At 36.0% G+C, this 22,180-nt stretch overlaps 1 protein-coding gene across 1 annotated transcript in view; it reads right to left on the bottom strand.

Moving 5' to 3' along the window:
- The window catches only part of arhgap24 (Rho GTPase activating protein 24), an 80,123-nt gene that overhangs the window by 45,939 nt on the left and 12,004 nt on the right, over positions 1-22,180 (bottom strand). Inside the window, exons 2-3 of the mRNA XM_015376427.1 lie at positions 19,752-19,970; positions 4,376-4,463 (exon numbers count right to left, since the gene is read on the bottom strand). Of these exons, the coding sequence (XP_015231913.1) occupies positions 4,376-4,463; positions 19,752-19,955 (292 nt within the window). The 5' untranslated portion in view covers positions 19,956-19,970. The remainder of the gene's footprint in view (positions 1-4,375; positions 4,464-19,751; positions 19,971-22,180) is intronic.

The following is a 22,180-nucleotide window of genomic DNA, read 5'->3' as shown; positions in this document are numbered from 1 at the left end:
ATATTTTTCTTGAGAGAATCTCTTTGAAGTCAAAATAGAATTATATCACATTTTTAAAATAAATTCTATGAAGGAGGCCCAACTGGGGAACATTAGTCAGGAATCCAAATAAATGTATCTAATAGTGTCTGGGAATGATTGTTATGCCTTTATCTCCTTTTGTTTGTTTAGTTAAACCAGTACCAGTCAAAACTGATGGTCACTGCTTCTGTCTCCTGTGCAGTGATCTAGAACTAAGGAGCAAAAAAAAAAAAAAAAAACGCAACAGCTGCTATACGTTTAATAACCACATGAGGGCAGTATAACCTTTCTTTTCCAATCATCTCTAACTTCTTCTTACTTTCTATTCAAAATGGAAAGAAATATTAAGCTTTATTGTCTATGCTGTGGAGCTTTTCGTGCTGGTAAATAGTAAAGCTTCCTGTTTAATTTTTTAAAATCACTTTTTTTGCACTAAAATCAACAAATGGGGTTTGATACATTCATATTCCTTATCATTTGGCCAGCCACCTGTATCTTGGAGTACAGTGACACTGAACCAATGACTTAATATGGGACTAACAAAAAAAATACTACATTAAACTAAAGCATATTGTTTATTGGAGATTGGGTAAAAGTAAGCACATGTTTTTGTTTTTTTCCATTAAAATCACATCAGAGAGTTTTCTGCAATCACTTTCAGTCTATTTCATTAGGAAAGTTCAGATACAGCCTGCATGAAGATATAACAAGTATTTACTAATCTTAAATAGGTACAGTTAAAGAAAAGTCTAAGTAGTGTATGGACGTGTTGTTTGCTTGCTGTGATGTTCAAAGTTGATCTGGATGTTTTGATGCGATCTGGGCATTTTTCAGAGGATTAAGCTGGAGATAAAAGTGCAAACTAAAACCTGAATGGGTGGATGCTGCGATGTGTAGTTCAGATAAGATAAATATCAATTTTACTTACTTTACATCCCCTCTGAAAGGTATAGTCTTGCATTCTTTTCTAAGCATGCACATGTCAAAACATGTCTGCATATAAAAACAATGCAGCAGCACAAGTCTCAGTTTAGTGGAGCAAAGAAAAGAACCATTGTACCGTTATTGTTTTATTGCACAGCTAAAAATATGGACAAGATCTTGCTTCCAGTCTAAATATTGTTTGCAGTGTGGTTAGTTCTGTACATTTATTTCTGCAGTAGACACACACCAACCAGATGTGTGCAACCAGAGAGCCGTGAACAAGAGGTTGGAATAAAAATAGCAGCAGAGAGCTCTCAGTGCAGGTGAATGAAATAGCAGAAATGTTCTCAGTGAAATTTGTCAAATCTGTTTCTGTGTTTTTCCAGTTCATAGAGGAGAACTGGTAAAAAGAATTCAGAGTTTTTTAATCCAAGGAGCAAATTTCCTAAACCCCAAAGCAGAAGGCAGATACTCATGTTTAACCCCCCAACATACACACCCACTACAAGACAACAGACCTCTTATACAAGCTCCTCCCCCTCGCCACCCATCAGTATGAGTAGTGTTCTAAGTCTTCTACCACATTTAGAGCAGTGGAATAAATGTGTTGTGCTTTTCCCTCATTAGCTGTCTTTACACATCTTAAATGTCTTCATTAGCTCCCTTAGAATAAGCCATGTTCTGGTATTTCCATTGGTTTGAGGGACCAGAGGGTGGGGCAGATTTTAGGATTTTCTTTGGTCTCTCTTTAAGTCTCTAGCAGAGAAATGTTTTAAACATGCAGGTATTCAGCAGAATGCTGTGACAAAGCTCCATCTTTGGCAATCCGAAGGAGAAATTTCCATAACTGCTGTGATTATATTGAATGTCAAATAGCCTGTTTAGAAACCAGACCAAATATTTATCATGAATGCTATTTAAATATCAATTCTGTTGAGTTTTGAGTCTGTTCTCCTAAATCGGAACAATAATGCAATATACTGCTAATGCCAAGAAAAAAAGAAAAAAAAATGTAAATATTTCACTAAGGTTTTGGAAACCTCAAATTTTGTCATGAATAATCTCTATTCCAGTAAAATAACAGCATCCCAGTAACCCATGGTTCAGGTTGGATTCAGCTAACCGCTGAAAATAATATAGTTTTACTTTCTTACAAAGATTTAGCAGTGTACTAAAAAGGGCCTGTTTACCAGTCCTTCACCTGTAGGACATGGAGCTATCAAAATATAATTTAGAGGTCTTTGAGATTTTCTTTTGCTTTTTTTGACTATTTTCTTTGTTTTTTTATTGTTCTATAGGTTGACCCTTCTTTAGTTCACTTTAGTTCGATATTTTTGATAACGCCTGGTGTAAAAATCATTTTTAGCTTCAAAAGGACTGAGTAAACACTATGATTAAGAAAGCCTGGTATAAATTAATGTATTCTAACATGAACAAATTTATTTTGGTGTTTTTTATAGCAATAGCACATGACTGGGCCCCTTTAAACCTTCTAGTAATTTATTCCTATTTCTCAGTTACTCCTGCTCGGTCTGTGTTTGTGTTTCCTTCATAGTTTCCTAACTTGTTCCTGCATTTCTTTCCATTTCCATTCATATTTATTTCAGTATTAATCCCTCAGACAGAGCCACCATCCAATTAAGCTCATTCACTCCACCTGTTGCCTCGTCATCACACTCATGCTTCCCACCTGTTCCTTCTGGTATTTAAGCTCCCATTTCTCCTTCACTTCTCACTGCACTGTATTGCTTATAATCATACCTTGTCTGATTGATCTCAGTGCCTGTTTTTAACAATAACTACTTCATTCTCCTTATGACAATCTTATGTTTTTGGATTTTGATCATGCTATTCAGCTCATTGTGCTGCTCATATGCCTGTCTATCTTTATTGTCCTTCCCATATTTGATTCTTATATAAAAAGGAAAGGTATTTCACTAAAAAACATAATATAAATGAGCAAGGCTTGTGATGTTTCTGTTCTGTGATAGTGATACTAACACCTCAGTAAATATATTAAACCACAAAGATGCTTCTTGTTTACACCTATTGCTAAGTATTGATCTGGGCTTAGATATTTTTTTATATAAAGCTAGCTTCATGCAGAGTTTCACTTCCTTTACTGAAACCCGTCAGCTCTGCACCTGCAATGGGTCAGAGCTTTTAAAGTTGGTAGTTTTTAAGAGGCTAAAAAACATTTCTTAAAACTTCCTGTGCCATCCTTGAAGACAATTATATATATAAATACATAGTTATCTATATAGTCCTTCCTGTTGTTGGAATTTACACTTTTTAGGAAAGAAAGTGTAAATTCCTCTACCAGCCACAAACAAAAACACCAAGATGCTTTCAAGAAAATAACACACACGGAGTGTGTTTGCATCAGCTCTCCTCACGGAGTGTAATAAAGCCTCTTTTTATTTGCATACCACAAGTTTCGTCCCGCATCATGTGAGAGGTTGTCTTGTTACTTGTGTGTTTGTGTCGTCTGTGATGCATTCAGTTGGTTACACCCGAGGGGACAGACTGATACAAAAAAAGAAGCAAGCGGTTGTTGCTCACATCCTGTGTATTCTGCTGGGCTTTTGAACCACTAAATACACTCAAACCAACATACACGGCTGATTTAACATCATCCATTAAGGAATTTAGACATATTTTATGTTACAAAGATATTTTTTCTTGCCCTAAATTGGGTTAACCCACCTTTTTTTATCTTGTTTTCTATTTTTTTGTCAGCTGTTTGTGGTTTTTTGCCGGGATTTTTTTAGGTTTTCCCTTTTGCAGTGTGATGTATTTGTGTATCTAATTGTGTTTTCTGTGTTTTTTCTTTTTGTTTTTTTATTTACTTGTGTATAAGTTTGTTTTTTTTGGATTTTTTTTGTATTAGTTTTAGTTTTGTCTTCTGTTGGTATTGCTTTTTGTGTCATCTAATTGTGTTCTATTTCTTTCCTACTGCCCGCTGTGTTTTGTGCTTTGTGCACTAATGATCTCTTTTGCGTATGCCTTGGTCGCGTGTTTTCTGCCTTCATCGTTCTGTTTGGCGGTTTGTTACACCGGTGTTTCTCTATGGTCAGGTGACAGGGACAGCTCAGTCCGTTTTTCGTGTTCTTTGCTGCGGGTTTTGAATCAATTCACTTTGGCTCTGTAGCTCTAAAAAAATCTGTTTGCTTAGCTATATCAATCAGGTCTTTTATGTGTTTAATTTATTTTGGTTTTCAAATATTGCCAATAAAAATACACATTATTTAAAAAATACATTTTTGCATATTTTTTTGTTATCATCAGAGTTAAAACGAGTTTAAAAGATAACTGGGCAACAAATACTTCAGTAAAATACTGAAGTCAATAAATGTTGACATTAGTGATTCATTTTAAGGTTCAGATTGCTGCTCAGTGAAAGCCAAAGGCTTTGAAAATATAATCCTACCTGGAATGACCTCGAAAAGAAATTTTCCTCCTTCATCTCCGCTGGTTGGATGTTCAGAAACTTTGTTTCCTGGTAAAGGAATGACCCCCTGCAGAGAAGAAAGACAGACTCATCAGCAACATATTCCTCCTTTTTGACAACTAAAGGAAGAACTGCCCTTGAGTTTTTATTGAAAAAGTCCAACCTCAAGTCTCACAGCAGCCGGTTAAATTTGTGCACCTCCAGTAAGAGCTGCATGACTTGAATCACAGACAGAACAGTCTTTTTTTAACAACCCAGTATGGTTCTTGAGCTAAGCAGGTTTTATCTCCTATCTTGATGCGAGTGTTTTTGAAAAATGCAATTTTTTCAATCTAAATGACGAGTTTTATTTTACTGAAGTGTTCCAGGATGCTTACAGAATTTAAATAACAGTGCTTTCACATTAGTTAGTCTTCTCCTGTAACTTACTTTTAAAAAGTATGACTTGATGTAAAGAGACTGTGAACAAAAGTTGGTTTTAAAACAAAGAGCAGTCAAATATGAAGAATTGATAACTTCAAAGAAATATTATGGTTTCAATCTAAGCATTCATGGACACGTAAAGCACTAGCTTCAAAATAAGAGTGTGGCTGTGTGATGAAGTTTGAAGCTGAGTGGACCTTCAGTATACTGTAGTTTGGAAATTGACCTCCGTTTCTCTCTTTGGTCACAACATCTCACCTCCTCCTTAGTTTGAATATGTCTTTGATTTGTTTTTATTAAAGGTATAATGAAGAATGATCTTTTTCTGGGAGGATTATCAAAATAAGTGGTCCTCCTAATTGTCAATCATTCTGGTGGTAAGTTTATGTAAGGCCGTCCTATGTGCTCGTCCCCATTTTCACTTACCAGTGGTGAGTCTCATATAGTGGAGAAATTGCAAATCTCCTTTTGGAAAGTAAGCTTGTGTGATTGATGCAAACAGCAACTTTTAAACAGAGAGTGCAGGAGAAATGGACTTATGCATGCTCTCGCACATGAACAGGGTTGTGCATGTGCATTTTTTTTTAAGTGGAGAGGGCATGTCCTTTCAAAAATTCACAAAAATCCTCCTCCACTATACTTTTAATGTGTCAAAGTCTCACATCTGAATGCATTTCTGAACTACAATATTTAACAAAGGTGTTTGAGGATCCTTTCAGATTTTTAAGATGCAAAAAAATGGAATGATAAATGGTCCGTTATTGCATAGTTTAATACTACATTTAAGATCTGAGAATAGCGCCTGTTTTAGCCTTTTGCAAGATACAAAGGCGATTGAATTACATTTCCTACAGTAATTCTTTACCTTTCTTCTCCCTAAAACAAGTTACCAACTCTAAGGAATGTTCTTCAACCCTCCCCAATGCAATCTATAAGCAAGGTTTATCTTATTGATGGACACTTTCATGAAGGTCGAAATAATGCAGTCATCTTAACATATTTACCAGACCCATTATGGAAGAATCAGCAAAAATATAACTTTATTACCAACCTTAGTGCATGGGTGCAGCATCTGACTGTGATTACATTGACCTCTATTTGGGTTAATGCTAATGCAGACAAGATGTGCCTAGGTGACAACTTTAGTACTGAGGACTTACACACATTATAAAGATCTGAGAAGGAGTCAGTTTCCTTTTTAATGGGCCATAACTGTGACAACCAGGAAGTAGAAACCCTACCTGAGGCCCCAGATGAAGTGCTTAAAAGGCTGCCTGCCATAAAGACGGGACCAACATGCTCCGGAGTGTAGGAGAGTAGAGGGAGAGGACCTGTTTGATGTGCCAGCCAGGAAGAGAATCTGCAATGCTTTAAGTCCGGAATAAAAGGAGCGTTCAGGGCTGGTTTTCATTGAACGCAGATCTTTCTAGTGCTTCACGCTGAATCGATTGGAGGGGAACAGCATATAACTTCAAGGCAGCCTTTTCGTGAGGGAGACAGATTTTAAGGATGTTCGTCTTTCGTGCTTGTGCTCAAAGTAGACATTTAAGGCTGTGTGTAGCCCCTGACAAACTTCAAAACGACATCCCAACACATATTCCTTTGCTCTGTTTAAAGCCACAGTCACACTTTCCATATGCCCACTGGCCTGTTGTTTGCAACCACAGGCAGGGTAATATTTACTCACTAAACCCAGCCCAGCCCAACCCAACCGTTTCCTTTTCATTTTGTTTTTTTTGCATTTTCATGAGTTGTTAAGTAAGATGAGGTCATTTCAGGAGTCTGTTTAATGACACAGACCTCATTATCTTTTATATTCACACAAAAATAAATAAATAAATAAAATCCCAGGCACACATGCACAGGAGTCACAAGTGGATCAGAAACGTTACATAGAAAAAGGACAGAAGCAGAAACAGGGGGCTGTTTCCAACTGTGTTAGACACAAAACATATATATATATATATATATTTTTTATATTCAGGACTTTTTAAGATATGCTCACAAGATTGTCTGACCAGCAGACTCAAACTACAGCAATTATATCCCCATGAGATCTATTTTGCTAATAAAACATCTAACATTTTGATACAGTTTTCACAATTGGTTAAGGTATCTCCATTGCCTCTGCTTTGCATAGGTGAGACTACCCTCAATAGTGACATATGCAATGCTTATACCGGTATATGTTTATGTACCTAAACATTAATTGCCCTCAAATAAACCATTAATCATGAAACATAATTTCATTAATAAATATCATTGAGATTTAATGTGATAAAGTACAAAATATAGTACGGTATAAATCAGTCAAGAGGGCTCTAATTTCTTTCTTCTGAATGTAATCTGAATTTTTAGGGGTCTCAGAGTAAAGGGGCTAAATAAAATGCTTTATACACTGTTCAGACTACTGTCTACATTTTTTTTAAAATATGTTTCCTTTTCTCTTGGCCACGGTTCATAAGTAGCTGTATAGTGGCAACATATAATCAGGGTCAGAAGGTTTGAATTCTTCTGCAAAGGTACTGCAGATTCTTTCCTAAACAGTTAGTTACTTTTGATTATTTTCTTTTCTAGGAGCTGAAATGCAAAAGTCTTGCTTAATCGTTCCCTGTGATTTTTAAAACAAGCCCTGTGGAGTTAATGCATGATCTAGATGTACATTTTAGAGAGCATTTATTGTCTGAAGAATATCATCTTTCAGCATAAAGATACTAAATACAACGTGGTAGATGTTATCAAGCAAGCAAAATGTATTTGGTTCAGGTGAGCCTGGGCTGAGGGAAAGATGGAGCAGGATATTCTATCACCTGGTACCTTTTAACAGTTTCATCACAATTAGAAATTACTTATGCACAACTTTAGGCTGTTAAGGCTCGCTAGCCTTAAAAGTATTGTGGAGGATGTTCTTTTTCAGGGTGGATCATATAAATAAGTGGTCCTCCTAATAGTCAATCATTCTGGTGATATGTTTAGATAAGGCCATCCTACCTCATCCCCATTTTCCCTTACCGGTGGTGAGACTGACATAGTGGAGAAATAGCAAATCTTCTTTTGGAAAGCAAGCTTGTATGCAAACAGCGATGCAAACAGCAACTTTTAAACAGAGCGTGCACATAGGAAATGGGATTGTGCACGCTCTTGCACGCGTTTAATAGACGTTCCCTCTTGGGAGTTGGTACAGGGTTGTGCATGTGCATTTTTATTCAAAGTGGAGAGGGCTTGTCTTTGAAAAAAATCATGAAAATCCTCCACTATACCTTTAGGTCTTCTGGAGGAATTTACTTATTTGCCAATTTTAGGGTATTAAAATGATGGATTTTTTAAATATTTATTTGCTTTTCTTTATTTCAAATTTATGGATAAGATGAAAACATTTAAAGTCACAATTCTAATATATAAATAAATTACAGAAATATTAGGAAAACTTTTCATGTTGTGTCATGTTGTTATTGCTGTATATATGAAGTGATAATTTTGGGTATGATGATCTCATGTTTTATTTTTTTTGTTTGTTGTTCAGTCATTATGACTCATGACTCATCTCTCTCCATGAGTTTTAGAATTTGTTTAACAAATATAAAAAGAAATAAAAAAAACACACAATAATAAACTAAAGTTCAGAAAATCTATGTGATATTTAGCAAGGCTGGCATTTGAAAAAGCTCCATTCCCATTTTAAAAGATGTTTTAAGTTTGCTGCAGTTTTTGAGACACCACTGGAAGAATGTCATACATCATTTTACAAACTAACCACTCCGACATGTTTAATCACAAAGCACCAGCCCTTTGGGTCTCTTTGGTGATTCAGAGCAGGTGTAGAACTAAAATTTCTTGGCTAAAAAAAGAATTTCCTGCTTCCTAAAAATGCTGACAATGAAACTAGATGAGCACCAAACAACTGTCTCCACATTATTAGGTGGTGGATCACATAAACAAATGATATATCATTGCAATCAGTATAATAAAAAAAAACAATCTATGCATAATGATGTGGATATAGCCTTGATAAAATAAAGAAGAGTTATTTATTTTGGAGGTAAAACTAATGTCAGGTTGCATACAGATAAAATTCACAGCAGACCTTGGCTGTAACAAGTAATTTGTGAGATCAATAAACCTTGGTGGATTGATCAGCTCCTTTTCATCCAGTAATTACTGTTCATCTGCATGACCTTTCAGACAGTAACCTAACTCAATAGGGATCTCAGTCCTTGTTTCCTTTCTTATTTATTGTATGCAAGTATGCAGTCCATATGTTGTTTCTCATTTCACTTTTTTAAATTAGTACTCTGAGATTGATACTCTAAAAGGGTCAGTTAATCATTAAATGAGATGATGTAAACAATTTACTATGAAAACCACAAGGGATCCATCCATCCATCCATCCATCCATCCATCCATCCATCCATCCATCCATCCATCCATCCATCCATCCATCCATCCATCCATCCATCCTCTTCGGCTTATCCGGGGTCGGGTCACGGGGGTAGCAGCTTCAGTAGGGAGGCCCAGTAACCCTCTACCCAGCCACTTGGGCCAGCTACTCTGGTGGGAATCCCAAGGCGCTCCCAGGCCAGACAAGAATCATAGTCCCTCCAGCGTGTCCTGGGCCTCCCCCTGGGACTCCTCCCTATGGGACGTCGCTGGAACACCTCACCAGGGAGATATCCAGGAGGCATCCTAATCAGATGCCTGAGCCACCTCAACTGGCTCCTCTCGATGTAGAGGAGCCAGGGGACCTTGGCATCCTGAACCACAAGGGAAATCTCGAAAAATATAAATACATTAGTTTCATAGCAACAGTGAGGTGTTTGTTATACACAGGATATTGAATCAAATGCAAATATAGTTTAAAACTAGTTAAAGGCACTCCATGGTCATGTGACAAGATAGAACGCCCTGTCTAAACCAGTGGCTCTTCACTGGAGCTTCGCCGCTTGTCCTCCGTGCTACACGGCCTGTCCTGGTGGTGCTTTTCTAGAGAGCATCAGGTTCATCCGAGATTAACCTGGACACCTAGCGCTGTCCCCAATCAAAAGACTTGGGAGGCTGGCCGGCTGACTGTTGACTTTTGCAACAATACTGCTGCGATTGTGGCCTCTAAGGGCACTAGACATGAGTGTTACAGGTTTAGCACCCCTAGTGGCCAAAAGTCACACAGTGTGTCTTTAAATATAAACTTACTAACTATAGCAGGGGTAACCAATTAAAAATTACACCATCCCAATAAAGAAAATCAACAACTTGTAAAGGTTCAGAGACATTTTTATTTATAATCTGTTACTTAAAACAGCATTTAACACTGAAATAAAATGCAGTGTTTATGCATCCATGTTATACATTGAATTGTTAAATAAAAAATATAAATAATAGAACGTTTTTCCATTTTAGGTTGAGCCAAACATACTGAAAATGTGAAGGGTCATCTTTGAGCATGCATTTCACTTTTCTTTCACTAGTTCACCACTCTTCTTCAAGCAGTCTACACTTTCTTTGCTTTCTTTTTCTCATCTTCTTCTTTCCCATTGCCCGGCTGGCCACAGGTTTGCCTGCTGTGTCTAAAAGTAGTTAACAGCAGCAACCTGGACTGACACAGCTCATTAGCTGATTTGTATCACGTGCAGCCTGGTGCCGTAAGTTACAAATGGCTTTACCATACAAACAGAAGAAGCGGCGCAAGTGACTTTTACACATTGTCATCAGACAACATGCAGTAATTTATAAATGTTTTAAATCAGGTAGGTTCCGGATTAGCCAGCAGGTGAGTCCAGATCCGGACCCTGGTCCCCTAATCCGTGACCTTTGAACTATAACATAGACAGTAAAGAAACATTGGAATTTGAAGTTTAAAGTTAAAAGTCATCTGCATAAGTAGAAACGTTATATGCAATCTATCCAAATGTTCTTCATGTGCAAACAGCTTCAGCGCAATATTAGTGGGGGCTTGATAACTAAATCAAATATTTGTTGAGTAAGGGCCACACTATGTCCTCATCTTTGCTGCAGTAGGCTCAATATTATATCAGCTGACGTTAAAGCACTGCATTACTTAAGCTCTAATGAAGCAGGTCAGCCTCAATCTACTGAAAAGTCATTTTTATAACAATATGTGCATATTATGCATATCCAGATCCACAATGTCTAATAGGCAGAAAAGATAGGATTTTAGTTAAGCTTATTCTAAGTAAGCAGCCAAAAAAAAGAACAAAAAAAAATTCTGCATCCTCAGTTTCATATAAGAACACCCACCGGTGCTATTTTTGTTAGTTGATTAGAATCAGAATGACTTTTTTGGAAGAGCCCTCTATAACAACACAGAAGAGCATCATGTCACCTAAAAAAAACATGCCAAGCAAGAGCTGGATAAGGTTTAAAGCTCATAATAGGCGGCAGATGCTAAGTAATGCAGAATAAGGGACTGGTGCCTTTTACTATGTAAGGTACCCTCAGAGCCAAAGCAATTATTGCAACAAAAGGTCAGTGTCTGGAGGGTTTATAGTTCTCCAGATATGTGGAAAAAACTTGAGTTAAGAAGTTTTTTATTGGAAAATTGAAAAAGAACAGAAAAGGGGAAAATAAATGGCCCTGCTGGAGCAGACTAGATTCATCAAAAAAAAATTATATAATGGCATGAAATGGTAATGTATTTTATGTACTCCCGTTAAAGTCAAAAAGGTCTTTTGACTTAATGTGCTGTAATAGTTTTACAGTTTAAGGCCTTGGAAGTACACAATACTAATAAAACTGATGGGGAAAACTTTCATGCAGTTCTCTTTTCTTTGAAAAATGTAGCTCTAATAATTACTTGTTTTTTATCTGAGAGAAAAATTAAGATGATTAGGAACTAGAACTCCATGTCAAAGTGCAACTTTCATTCATTCATTTCCCGTTTCTAATTCCAGTATTTCTGAATGTTTCGATGTAGAAAAAAAAACTTGCATGATGGGACAACACTTTCTGAATGACTAAGCATGCTGGAGGAATGGAACATGATCATGCTCATCAATATTTTCTTCAAGAATTAGTTTTCTGCTTTAGTCTATACCACAACCACAAATTCATTAGTTCTTCCTACTCAGAATGATATTAATATATTATTTACATGTGATCCTCTAAAATAAAATCAAAAAAGCACTAACTAATAGATGATTATACATATGGGTCATTAGTAGTAGCTTTTAACTGTTCTAAGCTTTACTGCACAGTAAATAAAATACAGCAATAATATACTTGCCCTTACTTGTAATTTATCTATTGTGATTCTGAAATGAAAAACCTACAGTAAGTAAAAGTAACTTGCTGTTCTACATTGAACACCACACGTCCTTATACTAAAGGTGGGTTATCTTTAACCATTGAAGACGGTTGACTCTATTTGCACAGCAAGTGTTAGTTTTGCTATAACCAAACCCCTAAAGAATCTGCTTGTGTGAACATAGTCCAACATGAACTGAAGATGTTGAATATTGCAATTTCAACATGTAGTGATGAGAAAAACAAAAACACAGTTGCCAGTAGAGGAGAGGAGAAGCGATATTTACTGTATGTATGAGCCACATCCCTATTAGCCACCCACTGAGGTGCTGATAAATGCAGAAGGACCACTTGACTTATTCATAATCATTTGTTAAATAGAGGCTGAGCACAGATCCTTATTTTATGTGGGAGTTTTCAGTTTTGTATGATTTGTGAAAAAAGTTGAATAATTTATGACTTTCATAGTGCTGAGAGTTACTATGCAGGATAATCTGTCGGACAGTGAGGTGCAACATATAAGTTCTCCACAAGTAGCCCTTCTTATACTTGGGGTAATTCAAACAGACAGGTGAAAAGTCAGAACCCCGCCATGTCGAAATAGTTTATTTTTATTGCTCCAAGCACTTCAATGCAAAACTGAAATAGACCTTTAATGGACCACCAAAGAATATGGATGTTTTATTATTATCATGGGATTGCATGCCTGGTAGTAAAGAGGCAGACAGCTGACTGAGTGGGGACACATGTAATTTGATGAGCTTGAAGATAGAGGGTTGGCAGCAGACCCAACAGCCAATGAAGCACATGTTTTCAGTGCTCAGTTGATCCTATGAAAAAACCCTGTGTTTTTTGTACTATAGTGCAGCTTTTTTCTCATTTTCTCATTAGTTACTAAAAAAGCAGTTGATGGTGTATGCGGAATCAGTGAAAAGATTATTGTTATCAAGAATGAGCAGCATGGACAGCTAAAGTAGAGGAAGGCACACCAGGCAGGGACTACGATTGTCTATAGAGATAAAGCAACTAGCTCGATGCTACTTTTACAATAAAATAACTAGAGCACTAATGTATTTTTCCTGCTTATGATTTTGTGCCCTGGATATCAAGATGGATTGTTGCAAGTACAGAATTGGTTCATGCAGCTGCAGCTGCAACAAGGTTTTGCTTTTGCTTTCCACTGGTGCTTTAACAGCCTGTCTGCCTCTGTAATCGAATGGTAGATTTACTGACAAACAAAACTGCGGCTCTGCTTCATGACAGCCTTGATAGAAGATAAAACAAACTTTGTGCAAGCAAACATCTTGCAGATGTGTCTCATACCTCCCTAACATCACACCACATTTCCTAGGTAGTTTTGGAAAATGTTTTCCAAGTCACAGCTAAGGGAGCTTCAAAAGTTGATTACAAACTCTATTTTAAGGTAAATATTCTTGTGCAAACTTGTTGAAAATTAGGATATAATTTAACTTTTTATAATTTTGTCTATTGCCATTTCTTTAGAAAAGAAGAGACCAAGTGATTTCTGAAGTCTGGTGCAGTCAAGTCATAATCCTAGTTGAAAAATTGGAATGTATAGAGAGTTTAAACCATTTTTTTTAACACAAAAAACATGAAAAAAAAAAAAATTAAAACATCAAACTTTTTGTTTGTTTGGTTTTATTTCTGTGTGACCGGCGCATTTTAAGATGTCCTGGACCAGTTTAGGTACAGTACAGGAAAATATCAGTGAGTTTTTAAGGGATTTATTGCTTTAATAAAACATTTTATTCCATGCTGTCAGCTAAAATACAATTTGTAGTATTAATCTAATATAATGCTGTGAATCTATTCAAATGCTACTTCAAGTAATACCCAGTTTTAAATCCATTTCATGTCATGTGCAGAATAAAACCCTTTTTTATTCGATATCTGACAGGATCCTTTTTTTTTTGCCAAAAGAACACCAAATAAAACCATATTGTATATCTAATGCATTACTCATTCATTTATTTGTGCTTTTGTCCCCAAAACCTTAATAATGTAACCTTTATTTTTCTGTCTAGAGCCTCAAAAGTGGAAAAGGTAAACAGTTTGGATAAAATATTGTAAATTTTTTTTTTTTTTTCACTGACTATTTAGGTTTCCTGTGTAGCCCTATTTCTATTTGTAGTAGGAGAGGAATCATAATGTATAATTTAAAGGAAACCAACCAGTCAACAGTTTAAAAAAAACCCAATGCTGCCTGCCAGAAACAATGCTGCTGAATTAACCTTTAGATGACATTTCAGTAATGCTTTAAATAATAAATACGACATGATATCACCTAGACAGGATTTATGCTATTTTAGAAGAAATGCCATATCTTAAAGCATTTAGTTAACTGTAGGCACACCTTTTGGGGGGCAAGCCAAAACTTGCACAAACGTGCTTCCTTAACACAAGTGATACAGAACTTTAAAAACTGGGTTGTTTTCTAGAGCAATATTTCTTAGAAAACACTAATTAGATGGGGTAGATGCAATACTGACAAGGAGAAGTGTGTCTTGGCGATAATAAAAGACATCTCATGCAACAATGCTGTCCTCTGAATTCCGGCTACTGAAATACAAACATTGTGTCGATGTGAGAAGATGTCAGGCTTGCATGAATATTAGATTGAAGTTAAATTGACCGTGCCTAAAATCAAAGTGGAATACAGAATGCTCATTCTTGGCATTTCATGTTTCCCATTATTATTATGTAATAAAATATTTTCTACAGCATTTTTGTTTTTGTCAATATTAAAATAAGAATTAATTTATTGATACAGATAAAAGTGAGAAAAGACCAATTGCTACACATCTCATAATCCTAGAACTACGGGAATATTTCACTAATGTTAGTAAATGCCAAGGTCAAGCAGTTTCCATCTTAGACAGAGGAAACAAAGGCCATTCAGGACATTATTGTGCTGCTGAATTATAGATTTGATGTGGTTTATTGTAAAACCTGTGACTTTTCATTTTGTCTTTGTTCACACATGGCTTCTCAATCCTATGAATTTTAAATATCTATCTGTCCAAGACTTGTTGTGGCTGGAATTGTAATATCCTAATAAAATTTTAACTTGTCTCTGATTTCCTATTCCATTGAATAGTTTAAATGTATTCATCCCCAGTTCTTTTATTCATTCATGTACCCCTCTCTTGTTTCACTGGCATACAGATCGGAGGCTGAGTGGTTTAAATAGTAATAATCATCTCATTCCTGCTACTGAATGAGAGCTGTCTTTGTTTGTGGCTCAAACCAGACGAAATATGAGCGCATGTGTGTGCATGCGTATCTAGCAATCTGGGTGAGTATACATGCATGCTTTAGCATGCATACATCTCCATGGACGAGTGAAGGCAGGCAGATGGCATGTTGACGCTACGCCTACACGTGCTCTGCCCTATGCAAGCTTTTCAATGACCCTTCACCTCCATCTGACTCCCATTCTTTGGATTCCTCATGTTGCTCTGAAAGGATTGACCAAACTGTAAAGGACCATGACATGCCCGCTAACTCTGGTAAAATGGAAAAATCTACTCAAATAGCCTAATTAAAACAGATCTGAATTCTCAGAGAAATCATCTCAGGATGCAATAAGGCTGTAATAAATATGTAAATTATATGATGTAATAAAAAAAAAAAAGATAAAATTGAAGAACAGATAAAATGGATGATTAGTTATCTTCATTTCAAAATTGAGTCTGTCTTTTTTCCAGGGCATATTCCTTCCATTAAGAAATGAAAGCTAATAGTGACATTGGATTAAACACATGAATTACAATGATAACTGCAGCATTAGGCAGGTGATACAGTTTTTGCTTGGAGTTGGGGTCTTAAACAGATATTTAGAATGAGAATGACTTCAAACTCTGTCCTGGAAAGCTGTGCCTGATAATAACCCAACAGTCTTCTTTTAATTTCTTAAACACCATTTTAATTTAAATCAGACAAGTAGCTTAATATTCTGACACAGGAAAGTAAAAGTCCCTTAACTTAGAATCATTCATAATAAGATTTCAGAGTCATAAAAAAACATGGGAAATATATGTCACTCTTACTTTGAAAGATTTCTTATTGAAGTCAGACTGAGTAAATAGGTTTTGGTTTTGATTAACAAGCTGTTTGTACACAAATTTGGTACAAAATTCAGATAAAAGAAAAAAACATGGGAAATAAAATGGAAACATTTATTGCTGAATTTTTTAGTACATTTTAATTTTGTAAAAAAACAGACAAAAAAAAACCTCCCAGAAGTCTGTAGAAGTTCTTTTAAATCAAAGTTAAAAACTATTGTTTACAGCTGCCTTTGACTGTTTAACTGTTAATTTAGGTACTTTAGTTGCGGTTTGTGGTCCAATTGTTTGCTACCTGCCTTACCACCTGCTTTTATTATGTCTTTATCTTTATTTGCTTTCATTCTACTCTTATTTTGTGTTTATTTTACTGTTTCATTTATATAAAACTTTTTGAACTGTTTATATACTGAACTGTGCGATACAGATAAACTTACCTTGCCTTCCCAGACGATTAGTTGTAAGAGGCCACATTATAATCATTTTAATATATTGCTTTATCAGTTTATCACTCAGAAAATCAACAACCATGTGGTACTTAATCTATTCTACCCCTGTCTATTCCACTTTTTTATGATAACACCTAATGTATATACAGCCTCACTGTGCCACTATCATAACTGCCCCCCTATGAAGCACATCATGGCTGAATAGTTGACACTAAACAAACAAAGTGACAGTTTTTCACGCAACTAATTTGGAATTAGTGTCATTTAAGTCACACCAGGAATCATTTTAGTTTGAAATCTTGGCTCTAAGCTGTGATAATGTTGTTGAACTCGTATTTGGTCCCCTTTCGTAACAAGTTAAGAGAGTGTGCTAGTTGTTGTGGCGCTAACTCCAAATAGAAATATAAGCTAAATGAGGTCTTCATGTACAAATTCTTGTATAAATCAAAACATCAAAGAAGCAATGTATAAATAAAACATTTATGTTTTTTTGTGTCTGGTACAAATAAACAAAAAAAAAAAAAAAAAACAGGTCATTGCTGCAACGTCGAATTTGGGTTATATTGAATTTTCTGTTTTTAAATCGAGAAACTCTGACCTGCAGACCTTTTTTGTTATTTCAACCTAGAGGCACAATTTAAAACATGCTTTGGACTAAAATAAAGAGGTTAATCATATTTAAACTTTAATGTATTGATAAATAGAGTTTAACCTAAAAACATACATTTCTCATTTATATTGAAAAAAACATTCTAGGATTGTGTAAGCAATGGTGGTTTGTGATGTTTTTGCTTATGAATCTGTTTCAGATTAAAGTCTTTTTCTAAAGTTCCTTTAAATTCAAAGTTCAAACAAATTATGAGAAGTTATTACAATAATAAATTTAAAAACATTTTGACCCCCCCCTCAAAAAAAAAAAAAAAAAAAAACTATATTGAATTGCTAAAATACCTCTGCTTATGTGTCTCTGTACTGTTTCCCCATTAATTCATAAATGTTCCATCCGATTAGAGCAGTACAGCCAGTACCTGACAAACCAGGCTGCAGTTTTCATGTTTTTGTGCTTCTACAGGCAACAGAAAAGGGCGGCTGTTCTCTCTCCAACTGGGGGAGGCAGCAATTAGAGCAATGTGAAGGAGAACAAATAGAGACGTCACAGCAGGAGAGACTTAATTAATAGCTGATCTAGATATGGCTGCACACCTCTGCGTTACAAAGTATTTAACTACTGACAAGGGAATCATTAAATGTATCTTGATGGATATCTGTGCATTTGCCCTGCTCTTGCCCTGCTCTTGTCCTGATCTTTGTAAATTAGATGTTAGACTTTCCAGACTCAACACTCCTCTTTGTCCTACATGTGATTTTTTTTTGGGGGGTGGGGGTTACCTTGGATTCCTTTCTCTGCACTTAGGATACCTTTTTTTTTTCGATAAACTTTATTACTTTTGTGCAGTTGAGTCATACTGTATATGTTCATGAAATCTTGCTCTTAACATAACCTAGTTTTTTTTATTAAATCTCCTTTTCTCAGCAAAAGCAGCAGTGTTATTTGTTCTTTATGTTTTTGGCTGAGAATTACTGCATGAGAGGAAAGCAGGTGGTGAAAGGTTTAGAGTAATAAATCCACTAGGAGTGAACTAAACAGTTTTTATGTTATATTAATTAGGAGCCACTTTCATAATTGGATTAGGACAGTGACCTCAAAAGACCCCACATAAAGTCGCTTTATGCTATAAATAAACGCCCTGCGACCTGGAGCTCCCCAAAGTTAGCAGTGAAGAATAGCTTCTCTTCCCTGTCTGGCCAGCAGCCCCCCCTTCGTGACCGAAGAGTCAACCTTTTGAGACTTTAACTGCTGATGTGGCTTTGGTTTGGCTGAGCATAGGTAGAGTAACTAGGAAATCAGCCAGAGAAAGCAGTATGCAAAGAGGAGCTGAATGAAAGTTTCAAATCGGCCAAAGTTTCCTCCTGAATAGGGAGGATATTGTTTGAACAGAAAAGGTAAAAGAGAAGGACGTGGTGTTCTGTTTACTTTTGCAGAGATTCTGTTCTGTTCTGGTCTGGAAATTCAAAAGTGTAAAAGTTTTTGCTGAGCACATAATAAGTTATTTGCTTCTTTCCAAACTCACCTGCAAAACAGGCTTAAATCGAAGGCAACCGGACTTTCAAACTGTTTTTTGAAGACGTTTTGACACATATCCAGAAATCTTTGTCAGTTCTGTTGGCTTGCACCTAAAGCTGGAACACTGATCTTTTTAAGCAGCATCAATCAATGTCAGGGCTGTGAGCCAACAGAATTGACAAAGATTCCTAAATGGGTGTCGAAATGTCTTCAGAAAAACTGACCTAAATTCCAGCTGCCTCAGATTTTGACCTGTTTTGTGGTTGCCATGGCCTGAATGACTTAGAATTTGCACAATCTAACACCTGGACAGGTTTTTGACAATTAGGTCATAGAAGTGTTAACTTCTCAAGTTTATGTTGGTGATGGGAGGGCAAAAAGGTAATGATTCCTTGAATTTAGAGACTTAATTCTTTTCTATTATTACTGTTTTCTTAGTTTTTGCTGTATTTCCCTGTATTTCCTCTGCTCTCACTAAATACTATCCACTGCATGGTCCTTGATGTATGTTCTGCTTGTGTCTTAGTAGTGGCTTTCTTAATGTTTATATTACTTGTTCATGGTGTGCACAGGTGGGTTGGGTAGCCAAAAATTTTACTTAAATAAAAGTAGCACTACTTTTATTTTATTTTAAGAGTAAAAAAAGTATTTCGTAGAGTAGAGATACGTCATCGTATATTATATTATTTATACTCCGAAAAGTATTTTTTTCCCACTAAAGTTACTAAAGTAAATGAAACTAAGCAAAGGTAACAAGTTACTAGCCACATGGGATGTTGTGCCATTGTCACATCCACTAGTCACAGTGGCACATCTGTTTTTCTATAAGACCCCTGCCTGGATCCATGTATTTTACTAAAAAGACATTAATTACATATGATCTTATCTTTTTCTTACAACACCTCAGTGCAGGATTATTCTACAGGGATAAAAGATATACATTTATTCATTAATTTAATATATATACTCATCTTTACCAAATATACCACTAAGTTTGAGTTCACAAACAGCCTTACCAGGGGTTTGGTCTCCTCCTCATCTTTGTAATAGTAGAGAAGTTCCCCTCTCAGAACGAACCAACGGCTGTGCCAGGTCTTGACAAAACCTCCTTGCTTCCTGAGCCAACCACACCGGATCATGTTTGACCTCTGACCTTCAGTGCTGGACTGACCTGCAGTGCCCTGAGAACTGCTGTGTTGGAACAGACTCTGATCGTCCATTGCAGCAGCTCCAATCTGAAAAATAAAAAGATGTTGGGCTTATTACACTTAAAGAAGCAATAAAAAAAAAAGTGTTTTTAATTTGCTTGTTGATGGTGAACCTTTGTGAAAGTCTTTTCTTATGCGTTTCCATTTTGTGGCTTGACCAGAGCGTATTCAGTGTTGTGAGGAGAATAAGGTAGAAATGAAAAGATAGGAGTAGAAAAGCTAAGGACAGATCAAACCTCTCTTTAATCTTTTTTTCCATGTACTGCTATGAATACATTATCAAGCCTGCAAGGTGTGATCATTTAGGCGATTTGTTTATCTCCAAGGATCTTAAATCTATAAAACTTTAATTAAAAAAACTATTTCTTAAAGTAATAAAGGAAAACTGATTTATGCATTATGGTACAACTAAAAAGCTCAGGTCAATCAATCATGACTCTTTCCTTGTATCTCCACGTCTAAAAGGGATACTACTGGAAACACTGCAAAAAATTGAAATCTTAATAAGTCATTTTTTTCTTGAATTAAGTGCATTTTTCTTGAATTGAGGAGGTAAGTGAGACACTTTGCCGATGGAACAAGACAAATAAAATACTTTTTTTTTTTTTTACATTTATTTCATTTGCATATCATATAATTATCTTGTTTAAATAGTAAAAATGCTGATTCGATTAGAAGATACTCGTATTTACCTACTCAAATTAAGGGTAAATACTGTGAACTTGATTTAAGAAATTTTGACTTATTTCTATCTTGTTTTTGCAGTGCAGAAGTTGAAATGTGTGCATTTTGTTCTTTTTATGTCATTTTGGTAAACCTAGGCAGTCTGCTTCCCAAACAAAAACTAAATCTTTCAGCTATAAAAACTGGAAAAAAAAATAAACTGAAAGAAAAACTGACTATAGCACAGCATTTAATTCTAACCTGGCATGTTACTTTTACATTTTCTCACATTGAATAGATGGAAATGTATAATTTCTGCTTCGTAAGTAAAAAAATGTTGCAAGATGAGTATATGGAGACAACTTTGGTTCTTGTCTTTACTGAAACACAATACATTAAAGTAATCTACTTGGAAACAGTTAAAGCTTTCACATGTCCACTCTTAAAATATGTTTGCAGTCCAATTCAAAAACAGTATGGAGTTTTTAAACAGACCATCTGCACATCTTGTTTTCATATCAACACACATTGGTCTGATTTAGTCCGTGACATGCTGATTTAGCCACCGTCAGCTCTGAGAATTGCCATGTTGTCAGTGGCAATCATTGTGCTTGGATTGGTGGACATCCAAGCAGCCCCCAGGTCCAGATGAGGACCAGATGCAGCTCAGCAATATTCCAGACAGTAGTGGATCGGCTGCAACAGGGCTGCTGTGTTGCTGTAATAACCCTCTGGGGTAATGGACAGAGTCATTGTACAGGGACTTGCAAAAGCATATAATTTTTTCAGGGGTTTTCACATTGCAACCACAAAGGGGCTAATCTTCAGAAAGTTTCACTGTTATAAAACAGGTACAGAGCAGATCTTCAAAGCAGGTGCAAGGTGATCCGCGTTCGCGATACCGCATACAGCTTGCAACTGTTTTTGTGTGTGTGTTTGCTTTCATCAATATGCAGATCAAATTCTAATGACCAAACCTTGCAATTTCATGGGTGAATGATATGCAAATGTCAACATTTACCATGTGTAAAAAGGTTATCAAATCAGAAACTAAATTGTGGCCACAGTTTTTTTTTTTATTACTACTGAAAATAAGGTCAAAACTGAAACGGAAAAATATCTGCGGTGATTGTTGCCACAAGAGAGGCATTGGTAAAATGCCAGAGGATTCAGATATTCTCTCTGTGATTGTAAACATATTAGGACCATCAAAAATAATTGAATAATATTACTGAAGCAGATAACGTCTGCAAAGGGTGGCACAGGGTATTGCAGTGGAGCAGCAGACAGTCTTTATAAAACCACTCCATAGTAGTTTGTATGTCAAAAATGTTCTTCTGTTGGAAGTTAAGCGCATATCTCACTCTTAAGAATTTTGCAGCCTTTCACATGATTTTCTGTATTTACCTCCATCCAGCTTCCCATCAGCCTTAACCACAAGCTTTGCAGGTGTAGAATGCAAAAATGACAACATATTTTCACACCTGAGTTGTGGGTCTCTCTCTGCATCTACTTAAATACTTTTTAAGTTGGACTTAAAGCTGGGTAGGATCTCACTTTAAAAGGTCCAAAAA

The sequence above is a fragment of the Cyprinodon variegatus genome, unplaced genomic scaffold (genome assembly GCF_000732505.1).
Source record: "Cyprinodon variegatus isolate N-32 unplaced genomic scaffold, C_variegatus-1.0 Scaffold134, whole genome shotgun sequence".
Classification (NCBI taxonomy): domain Eukaryota; kingdom Metazoa; phylum Chordata; class Actinopteri; order Cyprinodontiformes; family Cyprinodontidae; genus Cyprinodon; species Cyprinodon variegatus.
This window is presented reverse-complemented; position numbering and strand designations above follow the sequence as displayed.